The sequence below is a fragment of the Halyomorpha halys genome, unplaced genomic scaffold, assembly GCF_000696795.3.
Source record: "Halyomorpha halys isolate HHAL.00 unplaced genomic scaffold, Hhal_1.1 Scaffold28.1, whole genome shotgun sequence".
Lineage (NCBI taxonomy): Eukaryota > Metazoa > Arthropoda > Insecta > Hemiptera > Pentatomidae > Halyomorpha > Halyomorpha halys.
In genome coordinates this window covers 1,334,036-1,359,182 of record NW_027110130.1, presented here as the reverse complement: position 1 = coordinate 1,359,182, position 25,147 = coordinate 1,334,036, and the positions used below count along the sequence as shown (strand labels likewise).

The 25,147-nt window shown below is 29.0% G+C and overlaps 2 protein-coding genes across 3 annotated transcripts in view; one reads left to right on the top strand and one right to left on the bottom strand.

Moving 5' to 3' along the window:
• LOC106683817 (probable peptidoglycan muropeptide transporter SLC46) overlaps positions 1-16,709 on the bottom strand; it is a 25,760-nt gene extending 9,051 nt beyond the window's left edge. Inside the window, exons 1-9 of the mRNA XM_024361661.2 lie at positions 16,514-16,709; positions 13,193-13,339; positions 11,183-11,422; positions 9,993-10,167; positions 8,993-9,176; positions 8,296-8,434; positions 6,304-6,399; positions 3,584-3,811; positions 733-889 (exon numbers count right to left, since the gene is read on the bottom strand). Coding sequence (XP_024217429.1) covers positions 733-889; positions 3,584-3,811; positions 6,304-6,399; positions 8,296-8,434; positions 8,993-9,176; positions 9,993-10,167; positions 11,183-11,422; positions 13,193-13,319 — 1,346 coding nt within the window. The 5' untranslated portion in view covers positions 13,320-13,339; positions 16,514-16,709. The remainder of the gene's footprint in view (positions 1-732; positions 890-3,583; positions 3,812-6,303; positions 6,400-8,295; positions 8,435-8,992; positions 9,177-9,992; positions 10,168-11,182; positions 11,423-13,192; positions 13,340-16,513) is intronic.
• alc (5'-AMP-activated protein kinase subunit beta-1) lies at positions 5,053-23,324 on the top strand (the record flags this gene model as incomplete). 2 transcript variants are annotated; one of them, XM_014425550.3, is given in 5 exon segments in its annotated part: positions 5,053-5,307; positions 20,277-20,443; positions 20,801-20,894; positions 22,504-22,621; positions 23,212-23,324. In XM_014425550.3, coding segments are annotated over 5 exon segments (546 nt in total), but the record flags the coding sequence as incomplete, so codon positions are not given.
• Between the last annotated feature and the right edge of the window lie 1,823 nt (positions 23,325-25,147).

The window sequence follows — 25,147 nt, the reverse complement described above, 5'->3', positions numbered from 1 at the left end:
TTTTTATAAAAAAAAAAAAAAAAAAAAAAAAAAACAGTAAAGAAGTAAAATTAATTTTCTGAGCAGTAAAGAAGTGAAAAAAGGGTGAAAATTAATTTTCTGAAATTAAATATAATAAAATTACTATTTGAGTTATTTTGACTTCACCTGGAACATCATCTTTTTACTTTTTAAAAACCTAGCACCTTTTTTAATTTACCTTCGCTCTTTGGTTATGCAAAATTAAACTTATAACACTGAATCTAAAATAAGATAAACATTATTTTGTTGCATTGTTTTAATTAATCATTTATGAATATTTATTATAACATACAAAATCACTACCAATAATTTCCATTGTTATTATTTAGTAATCAAATTAAAAATTTACAAATAATTCAAATAGAACTCTAGGAATATCTTCATTCCATTTAGAGTTTTCATTATTTCACATAAATTAATTTAAATAAAAATAAATAATTGAAAGGTTAATTATTATATCAACCATTCATAATGAAACAATGAATAACTTGAGTAATAAGTCAGACGTTTACAAATGTAAACCGCTATAGGTATGTGGGAGGCTAATAATCATGACAATTATTTCATTCCAATTAATTAAATAATAGAAAAATCAAGTACACTTAGGATTAGTTTCAGTATGCTTAACTTACGTTTCTTCTGATAAAATTAAGTTATAAATTAAGAAGTATTGGCAATAAAATTAATATTCATATTAATATATATACTCACATAACAAGAACAGATATGAAGGACCATAAACCAGCTGAGAGGAAAAGATAATGTAATGGCTGCGTATCAAGTAGAGCGTTGTAAACAGATCGGTACAGAGGTGATGTAAACAATGGTACAAACGCCTCTAATGTAGAGACAAATGCAAAGTATTTACCTACAACAAACAAAAAATGATAGTAACCAAAGTATTTAATACTTTACGAGAGCTGTCCAGAAAGTAAGTTATATTTCGGCCTAACATGGAAGCAGGGCTAGAGCTGTAATTTTCTTGTTAAAGTATTCTTATCAAAACCTACAAAACCTCCCGGGCATGTTGGTATTACGGGAAATGAGATGGCCGACAAAGCTGCTAGAGCAACAATCTTAACTGCAAAGGAACTTGTTCACCCTTTAAAGGAATTTATTAATAAAAGATGGCAGGCAATATGGGATGAAAGTCCACCCAGTAAGTTGAAACCTATAAAGAAAGATGTGAAGTCCTGGATTACATCAACCCGAAGTAGACGCCGTGAAGAAGTAGTGATCACTCGACTCAGAATAGAACATACCCGACTGACACACATCCATCTCATAACAGGAGAGGCACATCCAAAATGTTCAAAATGTAATAGCAATCTGACCGTCAAACACATTTTTGAAGAATGTCGTCACTACACATCAACTCTGAACCAGTTAGGGTTACCAACAAATGTCCCAATGGCATTGAGAAACGACGAATCTGTAATTGTAAAAGTCATTAAATTCATCCATCAGACTAACTTAATAACCAGCCTTTAATTATTATAATTATCTATTTAACTTTCCTTATTTTTAAAATTAGAACAGTCAGTTATCTGCTTTCCACCATCCTTTCAAATATCGTAACGATTATTAAACAAATTATAATTGCCACAAATTTAATTATAATTGGTGCGGATCAGTACACCATACCGAAGCTATGACTATGGAACAACTAGGCCTTACCAAAGCCAACAACCAACGGGCGTTGATGACCAGGCTGTTAAACGCCCTTTCAAAACTAACAAACAAACAAACAAAACCTACAGACTTGGCTTAAAGTAAATTTTTAAATTTAGACTCTAGATTAGCGGAATGGACTAAACCATTAAGTTTATATATAATCTTTTCACTTTCTTTAGACTGGTTATTATTGTTTAAATAAAATCAATTGTATCCAAATTAAAATTGAAAAACATTCTTTATTTCCTCATAAGTCTAACATTTCGGCCATCCTCAATGACAATCTCAAAAACCAATTAACACTCACATAAATTAATTAAAAACATTTTCTTTAGGCTATTCTGCCCAGGTCACTAGTTTCAACCAAAATTACTTTTTTTGTCACTATTTCATTAATATTAAACTTTTATTCCTTCATTTTCCTTTGATTTCATGAAATTTATTTAATGAAATTGTATGTAGATTGGATTGGCAGTAGATTTCGACATAGGAAGGCTAGGAAAGCTAAAGTATAGTTATGATGTGCCTGACAAACTAATGTAGTTATGTACATAACTACCCTAGTAGCCGCCAGGGGTTGGCAAAAAAGACTACTGGGCCAACTTGCCAGACTAGTTCTCTCACCATTTATCAATACCAATACCAATGTATGTAACTACAATAAAACTTTGTCATGACATTCTCCTCAGAACCATGAAAAATAGTGATATTATTAGGAAACCACTATAACTATAAGATCTAAAAATAAAAAATAAAATAATAAAATTTATTTTATCAATGTCTCCGCTGCATCAAGCCAATATCTTGCAGTTTGCAGTGCCTATGACGATGATAATAATATAAATAGAAATAGAGGTTTGTCCATATACTTCACTTTACAGGTACCACTACCAACGAGTGGGTTATAAATAAATTTTACTAATTGTAGAAAAATAGTTTAAGAGTGTGCCAAATATATATAATATTGTTTTCATTTAATTTAGTTTATTTTTAGCTTCAGAACACAAGTTACTTTCTAGACAGCACTTATATATTGGTCGAAAATTTATTATAATAAAATTTAAACATAAAGGTAATTTAAAAAAAAAAAATTTAATGGGGTTTATAAGCAAACAAAATGACTGTTTGTCAACCAAAATATGATTATTTCTTTGATATAAAATACAATTAATACTCAAGCCATCTGCTAGCTAATTGCTCGATCCCACACTGATACCATTCAACTTCTGCAAAATTATCAAATTCTTTTTCTTGAAGGAAATGGGCTATGGATTGAAAAAAATAGTAATCCAATGGTGGGAGGTCTGGACTTCATGGTAGTAGATGGCGATTAATAGTATCTTTCAACACACCAGACTCCCTTGCAAGTCCGTGAGTAATTGAAGACAGTTTTGACTCAACAACTTCCTGCAGAACCTCATCAATATCCATTAATGGTCACCCAGAGCCCTTCTTCTTTTCCAACGTTGTCTCTCCACTGCTAAATTTTTCAAACCAACACCTCGCAATGCGCTGGTCAAGGACACCTTCCCCTTCATATTTAATAATTTCACGAGTTGCTACAGCAACTGTGAAATTTTTTTTTCCAGTAATTCCTTAAAATTACAAGAATTTTGAAGGACACTGTAATGTTTCTTCTTTGATAAGAAACAAATAGCTAAACTGAGGCTTTTTTTGAAGAAGTCGAATGGGGTTAAACAATCTTAGAGAATGCTCTAAAGGGATTATTAAGTATTAAATAGGATTAAAATATTTAGTCCTTTTAAATTTTGAATTTGATAAAATAGTCATTTTTTTATTTTTTATACACCCATTAATATTCAATTATACATGTAAACTAGAAAATACAGTACTAAATAATTTATAAAAATAAAATGAGTATGCTTACCCAAACTAGATGGCTCTACAGTTCTTGATATTTGAGTTTTCAACATTGGATTAAGAAGTAGACCGAAACATCCTACTACTGAAAATAGATAGAACTCGATCGCAGTTCTAGAAAGAGCCAACAGTATACAAGATACCGTAGCTGTGAGTGCGACGAATAATGCAATGTACAAATCGTGTACATGTAATACGCTACATGAAATGTACGATCCTATAGTTGAAGCAATAACTGAAACAAATAAAATAATATATTAATGCATACTTCTAATATATCAATCATGCAATTTGAGTTTTGGAGTGTGACAATAAAAATATTAGTGAATAAAATAATTTATTTATGTATTTATAATCTAGATTTTTTTAAATGTATCATATTTTTATTATTATTTTGAAATCATTACATCGCTGAAAAACAAATAATAATATTCATGATTTTGAGTTAAATATAAAAAGTTTTAACATGCTAAGTGTAAAAAGTATAGGATTAAAGTCCATGTTATATGTGTAAAGCAGAATTCCTAGTGAATTTTCAGGGCAGCTTATTTGGTAACCTTGTAATCTCAGGAGATAATAAAATGAAACAGCTTCATGACATCATCTTTCCTTTAACTTACTTGTTTCTCATTTCCTCCGCTGTTTTTTTTTTTTGTCCATTACTTTATAATTATTTTATCCATTACTTTATTAGAATTTTGAAAACGTCCAAAACAAAAACAACACAAACCAAACACGAACTATAAGCAAACAGACAAAATATTGTGGAGCTCAACTAGTCTGTTGCACAACGACATCCTCCATTTAACAGACCCTCAACCATGATAAATGTTATATCAATATAACATGCTAAAAGAAGGAGATATCTCTCCATTTAACACAATTTTTCCCTTGAGAATGGCAGAATTGGTCCGAAACTTTATACTTATAAAGAAATATAAATTGTTTTGAGACTAAAATTGGATAAAATTTAATTTATTTAAACAATAGTATCCAGTCAAGAAAGTGTAAAGGTTATATTTAATCTAATTATTATTTTATTTGTTTTATTTGAATTATACTTTGATTTTATTAACAATATATATTAATATTTTTATTTTTTCTGTTTAATTTTTTTTTTCAACTTCAAGGATTTCAATAAATTTATAATAGATCACATCATAGTTAACTTGAAATGCCTCTTATTTCAATAAAATAACATTTTTAAACTTGCATTTTTCTTAAGACTTTAATTATGTGCAGACTAAATTACATTTTCAAAAAAAAGTTTTAAGAACCTATTTTATTGAAATCAGAGCTTTTTCATGTTAAATATAAAATTTTCTAAATATAAAATTGATATTTATTTGATATTTTCTAAATATAAAATTTAAAAGTGAAGAATGTGATTTATGTAGTTATAACCTTCAAATATGGAATGCTACAAAATAATTTGAGCTGATTATAAAATGCAATCTTTAATTGAATGATATGAAGATTATCATTTTGATGCTCTGATTGGGCAACTTTGGCTCCTCCCACTCTCCTCTTATCTCAAGTTCTTAACAAGGAAAATAAATTGTTTATTAAGCAACGCAAGAATCATAATCTCATTTGCAATGATGAACTGATAAGAACAGAAAAGTGATTCATAATTGAAAAAACCTGACAGTAGTCATTTGCTTTCCTTTCCCCACAATGTATGGATTTGAACAAATCAGTTCTCTAATAAAGAGGAGAAGAATCCCTCAAGTTAGTTAATCTTATTTACTAATTATAATTATAAATTAAAGATAATATTAACAGGGTATTACTTAAATTAATATTACTAATGAAAAATTAGTAAGTCAGTAGCTTGGTTCAGTTGAGTTAGTAGGAGTGAATATACTGATAACAATATTAAGAATGAATCCTTAAATAAATAAATCCAATGTAAACGACTTTATCATTAATTAATTCAACGCTTCACAATTTATTGAAATGTAAATGTTTTGGCTTTTCAAGGTTACAAAACATAGCAATGCATGACCATAAAAATAAAGTTATTAATTAACATTTTTATTATAATATTATACAATAATAAGATTTACACATAATTTGATTTTATGCATGACCCTTATTAAAATTGATATCAATAAAATCATGAAATGAAAACTATTAATTTATATTAAAAATATAGAAAATTGATAAATATAATAAAATCCTCAATTCTATTGATGTCAATATATACAAGTTAATAATTAATATTTTATGATTATATGACTGATAGCTGTCAATTTTATACTTAAAATTGACATCTATTAGTCATACATTATAGACATAAACAACGGTGTACCCAGGTTCAAAACTAAGGAGTGAAACCATGGTCATTCAGGTTGTGACGTTTGAGCACGGAAAAGACAAATTAAACCAAAATTTAAAGAAAATTGTAATTATAGCCGTGCTTTCTTTATTAATTATTACAATTATTTGCTTGAAAAAAAATTAATTTGTATTAAATTAATAATTGTTCACTTCTAAGGGGGGAACAGCTGCCCCCCCAGTCCCTCATTGGGGACGCACATGGACATATACATTGATAAAAAATTTTCTCTAATAAAACTGACAGCATTAGTGTATTTTTAATGAAAGAATTTCAATTTTTTTATTATTTTATATGGAGTTAAATTTTTGAAAAACAAAACAAAAAACTGAAAAATGATAATTAAAATGAAATGAAAAAAAAAAAAAAAAATACAATTTACGTACCAGAAACTCCAGCAAGTGTTCCAGAATACAGGTTGTACTGTTCTAAGCCCCAGCCAAAACTTTTTCGAAGGGCATAATATTTAAAAGCAATTTCACCTGAAACGTAAATAAATTAACAAATGATGAATTTGAAAAAATTATTAGCACGGATTTTCAAGAGTTGTAGGTACATTAACAATCATTTTTATTGTGATTGGTGAGGTAATCTCTGATAATTTCCTCGATGCATTATGTTATTTTACTATTTAATGTTAATGTAAATCAATCTTTTCCAAACTTTCGACATCTGTGCACCACACCTATAATCTTAACATTGAGTACCGCTTGCCAAAAGAAAATAATTTATATACTGAAATCTTCAACAAAAATTTAAATGTTCCAGCTTGGAACTGTAGGAATTTAGACCCTTTGCCAAGAGTCGGTTAGTATTCTGAGTATAAATTACGTGAGTACTGATTATAATCAAGCATCTAAGTACTCAAAAATTATGATTGATTTTGTTATCATTTATATAAACTTTGTAGAAGCAGGCTACTCAGTTGCATGAATAAAACTCTCATTTGACTCGTCCAGAAATATGCATCAGAAACCTAGAAGTTGCATAAAGTGTCAACAGAATGTATTGACAGGTTTGAAAGAAATATTTTACACACTGTATAACAATCTGTGTGTTCCTCAATTTGTAAGAGAGTAAAGATTTAGATGGCTGAGCCACGTAATCAGAATGGGCAGGTAGAGGTGAGTCAGCAGATTGTATTACGTGAATCCTGATGACAGCATTCTCCAAGGATCTGAAGAAAACAGGACTCTCCATAAGACGAGATATCAACAGAGAGGGTTGAGGAAGAGCCGTTGAGCAAGGGCCATCTGTAGCTAAGGGAGTTGAGGCATAGGTTTTTGCAACAATGGAACTGCAACGATGCCGGTTCAAATACAGCCTGGGGGATCAAATTGTATTTCTATGGCAGTCCTAAGAAATGTAAACTTGACCACAATCATTGTTAGAATGGGGAGATATCCTGATAACACTGTTCTCGTTTGTTTTTACAATTTTCCTTAACTTTTTTTCAATTTTCATTTAACAACGTCCAGGATAGGAAAGGAAACAAAGTCCAGTCTACTGAGTGGAGAGAAGATCGAAGAGTGGGGAGTCAGTTTGTTAGTTAGCCACTGGGCATTTCTCCTCTCCCCCATATTTATCGGCCCCTTTTTGTGAATCGGAATAAGTACAGATCCTTTCCATCGATAAAGATAGTTTTATTTGAATTTTTTGACAATTTTATTTTCTAGTAAATAACAAAAAAAATGATTTAATATTAAGTCCTAATTTTCAAAGATAAGATATTACCTATTTTATTATATAGATGTGTAAAGTTTGAACCTAATTGGTGGGGATATAAATCTTATTCATACATATTAGATGGTCAGGCATGCGGTCAACAAAACGAAGAAAAATAAGCAAAACTTACTGTTTCTTACTAAAGTTCAGGCCATTATGGTTCATGATATGTCAAAGTTTCATTACGTAGAGGAAGTGGGTAGTGGTACTGTGGTAATTAGTTGTGGAACCTTCACACGTCACCAACCCTTATGAAGGCTTGGAATTTAAGTTGCAATGTTGGGGAGAGAGTGTATTTAAGTAAAGGAGAGAGTATATTTAATAAAAATATATTTGGCTTTTTTTTGTTCTTCATTTTACTGGCCGCACAGCTGACCATCACCTTATATAAAAATCTTTCGTTAACAACCAATACCCCATTAAATCTTATTCATATCTATTTAGGTTTCTATAATTTCCCACCGATTTACATTCTTATTGAACCAATGATATTTTTATAAAAAAAAAAAAAAAAAATCATAGCTAAATTTCAATAATAGTCATGTACACTTTTAAGTAAAAGAAAAAAAGCAACAATTAGGACTTGAATGCACCTCCTAAAATCAAATTCGAAGTAGAAATAAACATACATATATTAACATAAAATACTATACCATTGAAAATAGTTGTTCCTATAACAATAATCAAAGCTTCCATCAGCGTAATTAGAGTTCTTTTCTGAGGCCGGGGCATGAATACAGTTATGCAAGTTTCTTTTAGATTTTTCAAATTAAAGAAACTTCCCGAGGCATCCTGAAAGTATGATAAGGGCATTATATGTTATATATCCAAGATTATATATGATTATCATTAAAATATTACAACGTAATGTAAAGAAACATGCAAACAAAATATGGTAAAACTATGAAATACAAATACCCCAGCCACAACAAATAAGGCCTTCAATTCGAGATATTTTGATTTGTTGCTAAGTCAAACGTGCCAATTCAAATCTGGGATTGGAACATATTAAAGAACCAAAGAAGAATGACATTACCATAGGAATCATAGGAGAATGACATCAATAGGAAACAAGGGAGAATGACATTACCATAGGAACCACAGAAGAATGACATTACCATAGGAGCCATTTCAATGGCATTTCATATGCTTCATTTCCAACCTACAATGGAATAGGCACTTATGATACAGCAGCATATGAAAATATCTTGAATTGCAGTACTAATATCACTCAAACAGTTAAATATATTTAAAGAAGCAATCAACTTTGGTTAGCCTTTTTTGATGGGTTCGAGATTGCTAGCATCTATCTGATAGTTTTACACAAAAATATCTAATGAATAAAAATACCTGCGCAGGCTGTTTAGATTCAGGTAAAAGAATAGTTGCATATAAAAGAGCAATGATAGAACTGCCAGACGCAACGGAAAAAATTATCATTATAGCAGAATGGCCATAACATTCGTATACATAGCTAGAAGTGAGATAACCACTAATGACGCCCAAAGTCAAAGTGGAATATACTGCAGCCATTCTAAAAAAATATAATTAACATTAAAAAAATAAATAAATACAAATAAAACTATATTTAATAAAATTAAAAATTTTAGGAGCGACAATACCAGCAGTCATATAAAAGCATGCTACAAATCCATACAAACAACCAATTGATATCTACACACATCTGTTTTGAACTTTTTTAGCCCGCATCTTCTGTCCAAAAAATTTAAAAGCTATAATTTACTTTCAATACATTTTTTGAGGTTAAAACCTTCTAGAAGTTTAATATATATATTTTTTTTGGTTTATTAAGGTACATGAATATGGGACAATAGTCCTGAAACATCCTGAAAAAAAGAAAATATATAGAAATTGACTTATCAGACTTTCTAAAAAGAAAATTCAGTTAGAATTTACCAAACTATTATCTTTCACACTGTTCTTTATAGATGCAAAATGTGGCCTCTTACACTAAGGGCAGAGCAGTGCATTAAGGTTTTTGCTTATTAGGTATTACGTAAAAGAGAATTTGGAAGGCTACACTGAATTGAGGGAACTGTAACCAGTAAATAATTCAGGTTATAGCATTGTGGCGAATAAGATGGGCGTGTAAGGTTGTGGTGCTTAGTACCGAAGGTATACCTAAAATGGTAATGAACACTGAATCAATGGATAAACGCCCGAGGGGTAGACCAAAATGCAAATAGGAGGATTTATTAGAACTGATTTAGTAGATTTAGGATTGGAGGGGCATCACTGGACAGATGTATGTAGAGAACAATTAGAGGTATTGGCATTGAACATTCAGGTTGGCTCAACCATTATTATTATTATTAATATTAATACTAACCTAAATGCTCTGTTGTTCTCATGAGTAATATCCGTTACATAACAAAAAACGCAAATAAAAATACTAGCAACACCTCCAGCTAAACTCGAGCACATAGAAGGAACCAATACCCATAACGGAGATACGTATGGTAAATTAATAAAAATAAACCAAGAAATGTAGTACAATGCAAACCCTAAAAAAAAATAATAATTAATGAACTTTAATAACTTTAAAATTATATTATATTTTTTAAATAAAATAAATTGTAACCAAGTTTAAGTCTCCAAACACTATTTATTTTTTCTCAGCCAATCCAGTCATCCCCAAGAACAGCCTTAAATAGAAATTTATACCTCACATCCAACAATTTCAAAACATTTTGCAGGCTATTCTGCCCAGGTCATTTACTTCAGTCAAATTACCTATTATGTCACTTTTCCATTAATTTTTGGAACTATTAATTACAGATTAACTTAATACTACTATCAATTTCTTATCATATTTGGTATAAGCAAATATGATATATTATAAATTTATTAAAGCAAAAGTAAAAATTTTTTTTTATCAAAGAATGTAAGAATAGGTTTAAGTTCCCTCCTCACATTATATTACCTATTATTAACCTTGTTGAAATGAAATTTAATAGTAATTTTATAATAAGTCAAAATAAGGTTAGTATTTTTAACAAGTTAGCAATGCAGTTAGTAAATTTAAATTTAAGGCAAAGTTATTGGTTAAAAAATGATATTCTGAAAAAAACTTAATAAAAATATAGCTAATCTTAAAATCAAATACCCACATTATAATGTTATAAAGTAGATGAATTTTTTACCAAAAATAGAAAAAAAAAATTAATGGATAATTATGAATAAATAAAATAAATTATGATAAGAAAGTGATTGTAGCATTAAGTTAATCTGTAATTAAAAGTTCTAAAAATTAATGGAAAAGTGACATAGGATAATTTGACTGAAATAAATGACTAACAAAAATTTTTTATGTTATTGGATGTGAGGTCTAAATTTAAATTTAGGAGGTCTAAATTGTCCCAGAAGATGGCTGAATTGGCTGAAACATTGGACTTATAAAGAAATAAAGAGAAAGTTTTGAGACTTAACTTGGATACAATTTATTTTATTGAAACAATAATAACTAGTCTCAAGAAAGTGAAAAGATAATATTCTATGGTATTGCAATAAATTGGTTACCTGCTGTTGGAATTATTATAAATGGTTTTCTTCCATTAATATCGCTCCAAAATCCTACAAACATAGATATCAAACCGGAAACTACAGATTCTAAAATTATCTTGATCATTGTGATCTGCGTAGTGTAGCTTTGAACCATTCCTTCCACTTCTGGTTCAAGTTTTCCGATGCATTCGGCCTCGGAGAAATTGTAAACAACAGTACATGTTTTTGTAATCAAAACATTTGTGCTAACTGCATCTGCATGAATATTTAATCACATTATTAAAAGTTATAAAAACATAAAATTAATATTAAATATAATTAACAAAATGAAAGGTCTAGTGGAGAAACGATGAGGTCCTTTTTTTAAGATTAGATTTTATCTAAATTTCTATGATTATTGAGTTTTTATCAGAATAATATTGACAACAAAGAACCAATAAAACCCCTTTTTCTTCCTCACTATCTAAGGTAGGGAAGTTTTGTATTCATATAAGAAATTTTAAAAAATTATATCCTCAGAGTTGAAAAGTTTGTATTCTACATTTAAGACATTGAATAACAAATTTAGTTCTGTGACTGCCATAATTGATCAAGCCATTAATCCAATTTTTATGGATTCTATGGGTTGGTCCCATATCGAATTTTATCATATTCCATTCACTATTTTTGCTTGAGAATATGTAAACTTATTTTCCTCAGCGAACCTATATTTCAAAAATTTGGTCCACATTTGGAGGAAAGTTGGGAATTAAAATAAAAAATGTACTAAAGTGTGGCGGCCCTTGCTGGCAGCACTGAAGTTTAAGTTTATTGGAGTTAACTCTTAATTTGTTATATTATTAACACAATATACATATATTCATTTAATTGTAAAGCTTTTGTTTATTAGTCTACATAATGTATTTCTACATTGGTGACCCCAACGTGATACCGATTAAAGTCTCTGTTCAGGCAGAACAATGTAGGAATGCAAACTGAAGACTAAATAGAATACACGTATATTATAACAGCAAGGAGAGAGGTAATATCAATAAACTTTAACTTCAGAGTAGCCAGCCAGGTCTGCCAAAAAAATATTAATGTTGTCCATTTCTAACCACTACACTTGCTTCACCAAGCATAAAATTATTCTGAAAGATTGCTGATTGACTGTGTGTAACAATAAATGGAATATGGTTCGGGTGCGGTCAAATTAAACTCAAATAGTAAATTATAAAAATAATATAAGTAATAATAATATAAGTAAATAATAAAAATAGAAAATAATTCACTATTTGAGTTTAATTTGACCACACATGGACCATATTCCATTTATTATAAAATTATTCTATTTGAGTCACATGTTTCAAATATGGATCCCTCAGCAGATTTTATTCTCAAATACCACTATTAAAAAAAAATATTAAAAATAAAATAAACTTTATTTTCAAACCTTGAAATATAGATAATTATATGCCAATCTGTCAACTAGAAATGATGGCGGAACTTTACTTAAATTTTTTTTAGCTAGAAACAAAAAAAAAATTTGGGGGTTTTAGTATAAGTGAACGGGAGAAAAAGTTGAAATCCTGGACATAATTATTTATTTATTCTTAAATGCATATTGGGCAGTCTGTAGCTGAGGGAGTTCAGGTGTTAGTCTTTGCAGTCTCGCAACTGCAGTGACGCCGGATTGAATACAGCATGGGGGTTGACTTTTGTTTCTGTGGCAGTTCCGCAAAATGAAAACTTGACTGTCCACTATGACTGTCACCCTCCCACTGTAGGTCATAAGTGACCAGCAGGGGGTCATAAATAAATCTCGGAGAGAAGAGTGAGAGTGAGAACCTCAAGAGGGAGTTCTTATAATAGTTCTTCGCCAGTTAGAGTTGCATAGTTCAAACATGATTTTTAATTTTTTTTTGGCATTTGGTGCATTGTCGTTCCAAACCCGAAGCCAACAGATCCCACTGAAATATCCGTTCTGACAATAAATCAAACTTCATTTTTCCACTAGACCTATGAAATAGTTTCCTCTTTTCATACCTGTCAAAGAATATAAAAAAAAAATAGCGAATATTATTGGCTCGACAGTTATTGGAAACTTGTTCCAATAATTCTTGCATCTTCCCGACCTGCAAGTTTCTTGTATAGAATGAGCTTCAATTGGCATGGTGTTCCTTAATTTTTGACCTGTAAATACAAACAAATTAAATACAATATTACTAATTTTCAAAAATCAATAATTATTCATTTATGTTTAGAATATTTTTTTTTTTGGTAAATTTTATAATCCAAACCTTTCTACAAATATATTGGGCTAAATTATGTGATATTCTAGCAGACATTATAGCATTTAAGTTAGTTATTCTAATAAAGAAGACTAAAAAAAAAATTATCTGACGAATACAAAGAATGATATAAAATAAGGTAGAACAACTGATACTCAAACTCTCCATCATTTTTTATTTGAGGCGGTTCATACTTCTATATATTTACTTTTGTTATTGATTTATTCATATTTCTACTAATTTAATCTTTCTCTTTGTTTTGTTGTTTCTTTTTTGAGTTATTTATTTTCATTTTTTTATACATTTTTTTTTTTTGTTTGGGGAGTAGGGTGGCTCACTAAATAAAGTACAGTGCTACTAAAACCAAGGATCTGGATTCTAATCCGGCTGTGCCAGATAATTATTTATTCTTTTACTATAGCCATGAGTAAACTCTGTGGGTTCAGGAAGCCCTTGGGGTCCATCCTGCATCATAAAGTTGGTACCCATACTTAAGAAAAAAAAACTGGTAGTTGAGGATAATCATGAACAAATCACCTCCTTGCACAACCGTTGTTTAAGAAACGATACTTTCTTTGTAAGTATTGAACCCCTAACCCTCCATAGGTTATAGAGGTACAGATTTTGATTTTTTTTTGTGAGGATAAAATGGTCATGGTCTGGTCAGTGGAATAGTTATGAACAAAAATAAGTTATTTTTTAATTTTTTGAAGCCAACGTTTCGGCCAAAATTTCAGACCTTCATCAGGATTAAAAACAAAACCAGATAACAGCCATTATATAATGAAAAAAATTATAATAAAAAATTAAGAAGATAACATACAATACTAAAAGAAGGTAATATACAATATTGGAATATTAGGAATTTATATAAAAAGATAACAAATATTGAGAATATTGTAGAAAAATAAAAAAATAATTAAAAATCAAACAGAGCTCTCAGTGAATAATGAAAAATTTTAAATTAACATAATTAGAAATGAGTGAAAGTAAATGATATATACAAGGAGAAGATGGTTGGGGGTGCGGTCAAAATAAAACAAATAAGTTAATGTAACTTATTTAATCATGCAAACGTTTCGGCTAGAGTTCCTAGCCTTTATCAGGGCTAAGAACAGAACAAGATAACTACCAATGAAAATAGAAAATAAAAAAGAGAATATAGACAGAATGACATAAAGTGAATAATTTTACAGAATGGAATTAATAAAATGAAGTGATGAGAGAAGTGGAAAATAAAATGTATACATAGGTAATTGAATAGGTAGGTAAGATAACATAATTAAGGAAATAAAATAAAAATTAAGTTATATAATGCAAAGAAGTATGAATATATTAGTTGTTGTTGTTGTCTGGGGCTTAAGGGCTGATGAGTAGAAGTAAATAACACAGGTAAAGACACATGAATTAGGAAAGAATTCTTGTTTTATATAAATGCTCATTTTTCTTTCCTAAATTAATATTCATATCTAAATATAATAAAATATCATTGAACAGATAATATTTTAAATTAAAACACAGAATCTATAAAAATTTATAAATATTCCTGTTACTCTACCCAGAAGTAAATATGGAAGAAAAAAAAAAATTGGAATTTAACATACTGGTGGATGTACAATATAAAACCTTCAATAATCTCCCATCATGGTATAGTTAAGATATTAAAATGAATTTCAAATTTAAATTAAATTTTTTATTTAAATTATTTTTTAAAAAATTCAAATTTAAATTATATATTTTTATTTAAATTATTTAAAAAAGAACAAATGCATTGTAAATTTCTATTGTTTCAAAATTAGAACCAAATTTACTAAATATATCATTATTCATTAATAATAAAAATATTTGACACTAAGAAACAAGACACTAGCAAATCATATTATCACCAGAAATATGCAAGGAATTTAATAATTAATGTTTTCTAGTAATTAGTATATTTGTGAAAGTGTTTTAATTAGAGACAGGTGTTCATTACAAAGAGATAGCAAAAGTTTATTAGCATTGAAATTAATTGATATTCTGATCTGAATAGTATGTTTTATATAAATATAATGTAATGATACATGAATATATATTGTGCATATAATAATGTTATAAATAAACTCAAATATCATTATTTAATCACTTAGGATAATAAGCACGGATAAATTAGAAAATGCATATTTATTAAAGATATAGGCAATACAGAACAAAAAAAAAAAATGATCACACAAATACAAAGAGATAAGTATGCACTATCAGCGACCTTCAAAGGATGATAGCTAACTTACATAATACTGCAAATAAAAAATTTACTTCCTAATGCAAAATAGACAAATTAGAGTCAAGCGTGTAAACTAATGTCAAATTAATACAATTATCTTTATATACAAATTTGTTTAAGTTTATATGAAAAAGTTTTAGATTAAAATGAATATAATCAATTTTTAGTAATTAAAAAAATCGTAAAAGTATAATTATTGTAATTCTACAGTGTGAACATTTAGTGGAAAATAATTTATTAAAGAATATTTTAGAAGTGGCATTGAACTGAAATTCTTTGTGCTGTTATATTAAAACGACGGTTAGTTATGAAGTGGCTGATTAAATATTAAAAATGATAAGTCATTATAAAAGCAGCTTCATTCATATAAATTTTTTCAAAACTTTATAAATAAGTATGTACATATACTTAACAGTATTAAATATATATGGTTTTAATTTGTATTCAAAAATTTAATTTTAATTTCATTGTCTATGTATTTAGCCGGAACTTTTAAACAATGTGGAATAGATATCTCAATTTTTTTTTTTTTTTAAATTGAGATATGTTATTGCTTCTAGTGTGTATTCTTTAATTAAAAAATCATTTATGACACTTGTTAATCATTACCTTTTTTTTTATTTTATAAAAAAATAATAGAGCATTTAGGAAACATATCTTGAGTTATTGTCAGTACACCAATGAGAGACCACAGTAGTCACACAATAAAAAACAAGCAACAATTTGATTTGAGAACAAAACAACTTCTCGTAACCTGTACCTCAAATTGGTTTTGGTATTTGAAAACGATAAACAATGTGAAAAGTAGTTTACCTTGATGGAAGAAGAAGCTTCTCAAATTTGAAGATAATTGGTGGGAGGATTCAAGTTATCAATAGCCACTGTTCTACATGAATTATGTAAACTCAGTTCTTTGTTTGTATTCAACATCAAATAAAAAGCCAAACAATTGTATTCATTTGAAATTAATTATAAAATAAATATAGTTTAAATTTTAATATCACTATACATAAATTAAAATTCCAAATTTAAAATCCAAGGTCAGTAATAAAATTAATATTTAATTGGACATAACGAAAATGCATAAATTTAATAGTTTAAAACAAACAATGTTGTTATAGAATTGCATGCGCCATTTATGCAATTATTTGCAAAAACGATAAGACAATCTAAAGCGAACAGTTTACGACATTTACGATGCAGTCCTGACGTTCAAATATCACTGACCTAATGTACACATAACGAAATGCCCGTTGTCTTGGAAACATAGTAAATAACAACAGCTGATCTTTATTTCTCCAAGGTTACCGAAACTAAATTGTATCAGCTCCCATGTGTGACCTCTTTGGCAGATCAGCTGTTTTTTGTTGACTCCGTTTTTCTGTCTGTTTTTTTAACGAATTGAGAAGTTATAACTTTTGACGAAAAGAAAACGATGGTTTAATTTTCTGAAATAACAATGGGAAATGCTGGAAGTGCTGGCGGCAGAGAACGTCAGAAAGCAGGAGATCATGCACCTCATTCTCCGACTAAAGATGACCAAGCTTTTGTTTTTGATAAGAAACGCGAACCCAATTTAGTATATCAATCGTCCCATGACGATGAAGAACCATATTTTACCAAAAGTGAAGATAGTAATGGTGTTCAAAATGTAAGTTGAATAAATAATTTAATAACTCGATTCCTTTTTACTATTCACTTATCAGAGGAAGTTACACTTTATGTACAATCAGGATTTAACTTATTCCTGACTCTTTTTATCAGTGTACTCATGTTTTCTTATCTAATTGCTTTACTTCACTTATTCAAAACATATTTTTCAACACCATTTTCTCACTACTTAATCTGAATAATAACATTTCGCCTCCCAAATATCGTAGCTTGAATGCATTTCATCATTATAAAAGCAGACATATACATAGATGCAGAGTTGGGTAAAAATTAGCTATAGTTGAAACTATTAGCTAAAATTGTCATGGATACAATATTTATTAATCAATGGTTCATTCATGAATAATTGATAGGCTAATTTTGGCCTATCTGCTCAGATGTAGGTTTCATTTATTTGAGAAAACACATTACTTAAAAGTTACTATACTACATTTAAAACCTAACAGATGAATAATATTAATAATGAGATTAACAGTTTACAAAGAGGCAGATAAAGAACATCATACATGATAGTACACAGAATATCATTCATTTAAATATATGTTTTATATATTGATTATTATAACCTTCTTAAATTTCTGGAGTATTTATATTCTTTCACTCAAAACATATGTATTTCAACCCACAAATATATTTGAGTGATAATTCCAAAGAGTAAGATTATAGGTCTTGGTAACATAAGCGAATCTCTAAAAATTTAGTAAGCATTTAGCCAACTGAAAACGTCTGAATTTACTGAGAAAATTAGTTGGAAGGATAGAGTTAACGCTGATATTGAGAATTTGGGTTCGGACAAATATCAGTAGATAGCGATTGGTGATATTGGCATGAAACTTTCGGATTTGCTATGCTCTCATTTATTTATTTCGGATTAAATGTTTCTGCTTTATAATTAAATTTGACTTTATTCTTAAATCTAGGTGTTGATGACCTGTGGAATTCATGCTGTTAAACAGACTTCTGAATGAACTAGTATATGATTAGTGAATTCATAGTTTCATAAAGATGTGAAAAATTTTTTAATGTTCAAGATCCAAATTCTTCTTCGATCTGTTACATAACATATACTATACTATTTTTGGGTACTTAAGTGTATGGCAAGGTGAAGTTTCACAGTTGTAGATTATAGTTTTGAAATTTAGTAAGCACCGATACTACTCTATATGTCCGAAATTTAGGTGGAGGGTAGCATTAATACTGATCTTGAGAATTTGGGTTCAGACTGTAGTCGAACAGACGTCTTTAGACAGTGATTGGTGGTTTTACATAAACCTTTGGGTTCTCTCAGTTGTTCAGTTTGCCCAATCCCTTTGTTACTACTATTATTTATTTAGTTAAATATATTTAATTTACTAATATATTATACCTTAATGATATCTGTTATACATTTTTATTCATAAATTTCAAGTATTTATGGATGTAACATATTTTTGCATAGTATATTACTTTTAATATACTATCATAAATAATATTTTGATTTGTATATAAATCTTAGAACAATATTTCTCATTGTTTTTTGTATGCCGGACAGTCAAGTGTAATATGTTTAAGGGTCTTGTCACTGTTATAATTTTTCTATTGAAAAGTTTCAGTTATGCCTATTTTGATCAGGTAGTTATTGTAAATTCCATGATTCATCCTTTTATTATTTTCTGATTCCTCTAAAACAGAAAAACATTAAATCAGTCAGTTACATTACGTGTGGTTACTACCTCTTTCTACCATTGGTACTTGAATGTGTACATTGTGACACTTATCTGGTGTTCTAGTGTGTCCGTTCCATGTGGATTCGATTATTTTGGTGGTGAGGGGCCTCCTCCCGATGATATATCCTAAAGTCTAATATAAGTTTTTATGATGTCTTTCCCTTTATTTACTTGTGAGAGCCACGGTTTTCAAATGATATAAGGAAACATATATTTAAAAGAACTATCCAGTGTGTTTCTCCCGATATTGTTTTTATAATAATAATAGGCATACAGGCATTAATGGCCTATGGAATTTATGCCTTTAAATTAATGTTTGACCTATTATCTAATGTTTAAGAGCTATTTTTTTTCTTGTTAGCCCTCTGGGTGTGTATGTTTTGATATATGGGGGGGGGGTAGGTAAAAATAATGGGTGGAATCTCTTTTACTCCATTTAAAACACAAGAGCCTAATTCTTCCTCAATCGACAACATAACATTTACTATACTATTTTCAGGTACCTTAAGTGTATGTTAATGTGAAGTTTTAGCTCTAAGGAAATTAAAGTTGTGGAGATTATAATTAGTTTAGTTTGAAGTTCTTAAATTTATGTTATCTCAATTATAACAACATAATTTTATCAATTTGATTGAAATAATTTAGTTTCAATGATAAAAATGCCTTAGCAAATCTACAAAATAAACTATGATGAATAGATTTCCTTTATTTTACCTTTTTTTTTTTTTTAAGGGAATAAGTTTCACTCTGTTTTCCAATTTTAGGCGATATTTTAATATTTCTCGATTAAACTATGTTGATTCTCCTCTTCTATTTTTAAGTAAATATTTTAAAAGTGATATAGGACCATCACCCCCTGGAGGTCTTGATGGGACGGGACTGGTTGGGAAGGATGGCCTTTTTTTTTGTTATGATCTCTTCTTGTGAGATTGTGACATATCATACATAGACCAGCCTGCTCGCTACGATTGTCTGTTTAAAACATCAGATAACTTAGGCTACCATGGACTACAGGAATGGAGGTTTTTTTTTTATGCCGTTTTCCTATTTCAGGCGCATTTCAAATATTGCTCAATTTAGCTATCTTAAAGTCTCCTCTTCCCTTTTTAAGCACATATTTCAAAAGTGATTTACTAATAACTTTAATGTCTGTTGATAAATTCATTTTATTAAAGCTTATTATTTCTGTAAATTTCTAGGAGCAAGAGTACAATAACCTTCACCGTCAAAGATCTGCTACTGTATCAGAAGGTACCCAAGTTACCGACCAAGTGTTTCCTACTGTTTTCAAATGGGATGGAGGCGGGAAACAAGTTCTCATTAGTGGAACATTTTCTAATTGGAAAACTATACCTATGGTTAAAAGGTATGTTTTATATTATAAAATAATTTTGATGATACAATCATATTAGTATTATTTACTGTTGTTATTAATTTTATTATAATTGCTCTAGGAAAAAAAAATACTAGTTAATCGTTCAGTCATTAAGTTATTGACTCCAATATAATAATAGATACCGAATATAGAAGAATTAATAAACCTTCTGTTGTTCAGTTTTCTCTATTGATGCTTCAACCTCCAAAACATGATGTTCTTAAACATCAGTGTATTGATATTTTAATTTTTTTGCTATTACTTTTTACGTTATTCAATCTTATATTAATTTTAATTCTAAAAACCATTAATATTATTGGAATTAATATGAGTTGTTAATTATTTCAGCCATGGGGACTTTGTTACCATTATAGATCTACCGGAAGGAGAGCATCAATATAAGTTTTACGTAGATGGGGAATGGAAGCATGATCCAGGATCCGTGAGTGCAATTTATAACTCTAAACCTGGAGCATAATTAGTTTAATTTTATTTTTTTATTAACATTGATTATAAAATTTGGCTTATTTACTGTTGTTCTGAAATTGAGGCGGTCGGTTATAAAACATAGCACTGAAAAAATGTAAACTTTACAATTTTAAAATATTTCTTAATTACTTAATGTTTTACTTTCCACTAAGAGACACTGACTACTACTTAACATCAGCATTATTCTTTTCAGAATACAAATTTCCTAAAAAAGTTGCCAAAAATTATGAAATTAGCCCTAAATAATCCGGTGTTACCAAAAACTTCAATTCGCCATAAAGGTTAGATACCATGTTTTATCCCTGATAAAGGTAGGGCAATGAATTAGTCACTAATAAGCAAATTAAATCTGTACTACATCAACCTATGAAGGGTCAGGGGGACAGTACTTTGTAAGAAAGTACTGTTGCTATACCAGAGGTTATGCAAGGAGGTGATTTGGTCACACTCGACAGCCATATTTTTTCCCAATTAAGGGTACCCACTTCATGAGGTCTTCAGAGGGCTCTTGAACCCAAAGGACTGACTCACAGTGAAAGAAATTAAATATCTGCTACAGCTGGATTCGAACTTGAGTCCTTTGAGTTAGCAGCCCAATGCATTACCACCCGCTCCGTCTAATAAGTAACATGGATATTTGACAACTGAGTAAATATTATTATGAAAATTCAATAGTTTTGAAAGGTTTTTTTTTTTTTTTTAAATATAAAATTAATATTATATATTTTATTTAGAAAAAATATATATATTAATATTTGAATTTTATTCTATGCTTGTTAAAGAGGGGAAAAGATAGAAAATGTGGGGGGGGGGAAGATAAAAGAAGAAAGATTAATAATATATATTAAAAATAAAGGGGTGATGTTACTAGCATGGTAACCTGTTTGTCTGCCAACCCTAAGGTTGCAAGTTCGAGTCAAAAATAGGCATGGGAGTGACGAACCAACCCTATGAAATCCACGTCATGAAATACATCGTGCGAGGCCTTGGACCTCCATGGTCTGTCGTGCCAATAATAATAAGTAAAATAACAAAAATGATAAAACAAAAAAACCATATATTATAAGTTTACTCGACTATGCCTATATTTTATAAAATTTAAAAATTATCTAACTAGACTTAAGTATGCTGTGTATCTAACAACCCAATACAGTTGGGGAGTACAACTATTTTTTTAATAAAGTTTTTCTCTTCTCCCTCTGTATAGATTTACTAATGAAGACTTGGAAAAGACAGGTGGAAAACGAGGTATCTCACTTTTTTCTGATTGTTCAGCAAAACAAAGTTAATTTGTAATCCCTTATTCTTTAAACTTTACTATACAATACATTTATAGTTCAAAAGCAATCTGTACTAACTTAAGTTAGTTTTTCTGCTGTTTTGACTTTACAATTGTGTTCAACATCTAAAAATCCATCAGAAACCGTTATTATTCGTTTTTGAAAAATAAATTAAGTTACTTCGTTTTTCTCCTGTAGTCTTCAAATAAAATCTTATTTATAACCCTAGTTTTGAATATTGTTATCCAAAAAGTATTATTAAAGTTGCCCTAATGATTTCAGAAAGTGGTTGAAAATGGAATGGGATCAAAAAATAACTTGGTAGCTGTAAAAAATACTGATTTCGAAGTTTTTCAAGCTTTAGCAATGGACAGTGAAGGTGGAACTTCAAACCAACAAAGTAAGATCTGAAGTTATTCCTACTATTCTCCATTTTTATGGATTATTAGTTATTATGGTTCAGTATTTGGTATAAATTGTACCGTAACTAGAAAACTATTATTATTCTATAAGTGAGAAAATTCAGTTAAGCATGGCTTAAATATGAACAAGTAGGAAAATACTGCTTTCCAGTTATTAGTAAGCCTTATACTAATAGTCATCCTATCATACAAGATAGGATAAGAGGATTATATATTTCTAAATATTGTTTTGAAGAAACATAAAAAAAAAAAAAAAATGCAATAACAAATAAAGAAGATCCTTATAAAAAAAATAATAGTGTATTGTATTGTTTATTTTGTTTACTCTTCATACTTGTTAAGGTATCTAGTAGGTTAGTCAATTTGAAAAAAAAAATAAATATTGCTTTACTAATGAAAAAAAGAAAATATATTTTATGAATAACAACTAAAAAAAGTAAGATACTCATATTTTAGCTACCTTTTAACTTGATATTTAATCTTCATTGTTTCTATTGTTGGATAGATTATAATTTATATTCAAAAGTCCCTAAAGAATGTGTGTCTATAATTTGTATGTTATTGTTAGGTGAATACTGTCAAGAAGTCCCTCCAATGAAGCCTTGGGAGAAACCGGCAGGTCCTCCCATTCTGCCACCGCACCTTCTTCAGGTTATATTGAACAAGGACACGCCCATTTCAGTGAGCAAAATTTAAAATATAAGTTCAAACAATGGTTTATTTTTATTATCGATGAACTTTACTGCATATGGCATTTGTGTAGATGACGGGCAATAACGAGCCCCGTCAGTGCCACTTATTATGAGAAACACTGGAACATTACCTTTCTTATCATTACGTGTCTACTTGGTTACTTGTGTTTTATTTTTTATGAATCTGTTTTTTTTTTTCTTGTAATTTTTTTTTCTGAAATTATTTTTATTTATATTTCTCATGAGTTTTCATCATGCAAATGATAAAAATTATTTAGTAAATATAAAATGTACAATAATGACTATATTGCTTTAGGATACTCACTTATACAATATATTTTTATTGCTACTGATTACTTGACATTGTGGTAAAAACAAACTGCAAAAAAAAAAAAAAAAACCAAAAAGTACTAAAATAGAATAAAATAAAATATATATTGGAAGATTATTGATTGACCGTGTGTAAAGATGAAAGGAATATGGTCCGGGTGCGGTCAAAAAAACTCAAATAGTAGAATTATACTATTTGAGTTTTTTTGACCGCACCCGGACCATATTCCTTTCATAAAATATATATAATTGATCAATTTTTACAGTTGGATATATGGAGTATATGCTTGGATCTTTTATATTTATTTCTAGAGGTTATTGTTTTTGTACAATTTTCTATTTCTGTTATTAATAGGTATAAAAAGTTAATGCAAGATTGGAAGATTTATTTATTCAGATCAATTCATATATTTATTCACATAAGATGTCTATATTTGGTTTGAGTATATTTAAGTTATTATAGTGTTATATGGATAGTTATTAACAGTTCTTAGGCATTTACTTTGGAATACTTGTAGTTTATTCATTTTGGTTGAGTTAGTAAAAGCTTCATATGAGACAGGCATTTGTTATGATAGCTCTTGTTACTGTTTTATACAGTAACAATTCATTTCTGGTGTATAATTTGGATTTTTTTTTATTAAAATATTGATATATTTTATTCATTATTTTCTAATTTTGAATCAACAATGGTGGTTGAATAACAGCTTGCAGTCTAATATGACCCCAAAGTATTTAATTGTTGTTGCAAAAAAGACAGGAATATCGTGTCTATGGAAGTATAGGCTGTTGTTTTGTGAAAATTATGTCCTCTGTGTTTTTTTTTATTTAGATATAGCTCCTATTTTTTAAGTTACGTAGATGTTTCTTTGAGATCTTCTTTTAGATTTAATGAAAAAGTTTTTTTTTTTTTTAATTCTCCAACATGAACTCCCCTAAGTAAGATAAACAATATAAACCTTATCAGTGTTTCTCATATCTGCCACCGATACCGCTTATGGTCACTCTTCTACACAAGTCACCTAAACTAAATATTTTTTTAATAATCTTAAATACTTTCATGAGACTGGCTAATGTTATTTAAATTTTATCCATTATAGTCTCAAAACATTTTATTTTCTGTACACGTCCGACGTTTCGGCTATCCTCAGGGGCAATCTTAATACAATTTTTTAACTAAATCAATCTAAAAATACAACTTCATGCAGGCTATTTTGTCTTGGTCAATTCAACAATTTCTAATTATTCAATTTTCACATTAAAACAAAAATTAAAATTCTTTATCAAAGTCACTCATTTGTTAAAATTTATTACAATCCGTTGAATTGACCTGGGCAGAATAGCCTGCATGAAGTTGCGTTTCTAAATTATTTAGTTCAAAAATTGTATTAAGATTGTCTCTGAGGATGGCCGAAACGTCGGACTTGTAAAGAAAAAAAATGTTTTGAGACTATAATGGATAAAATTTAAATTATTTATTTA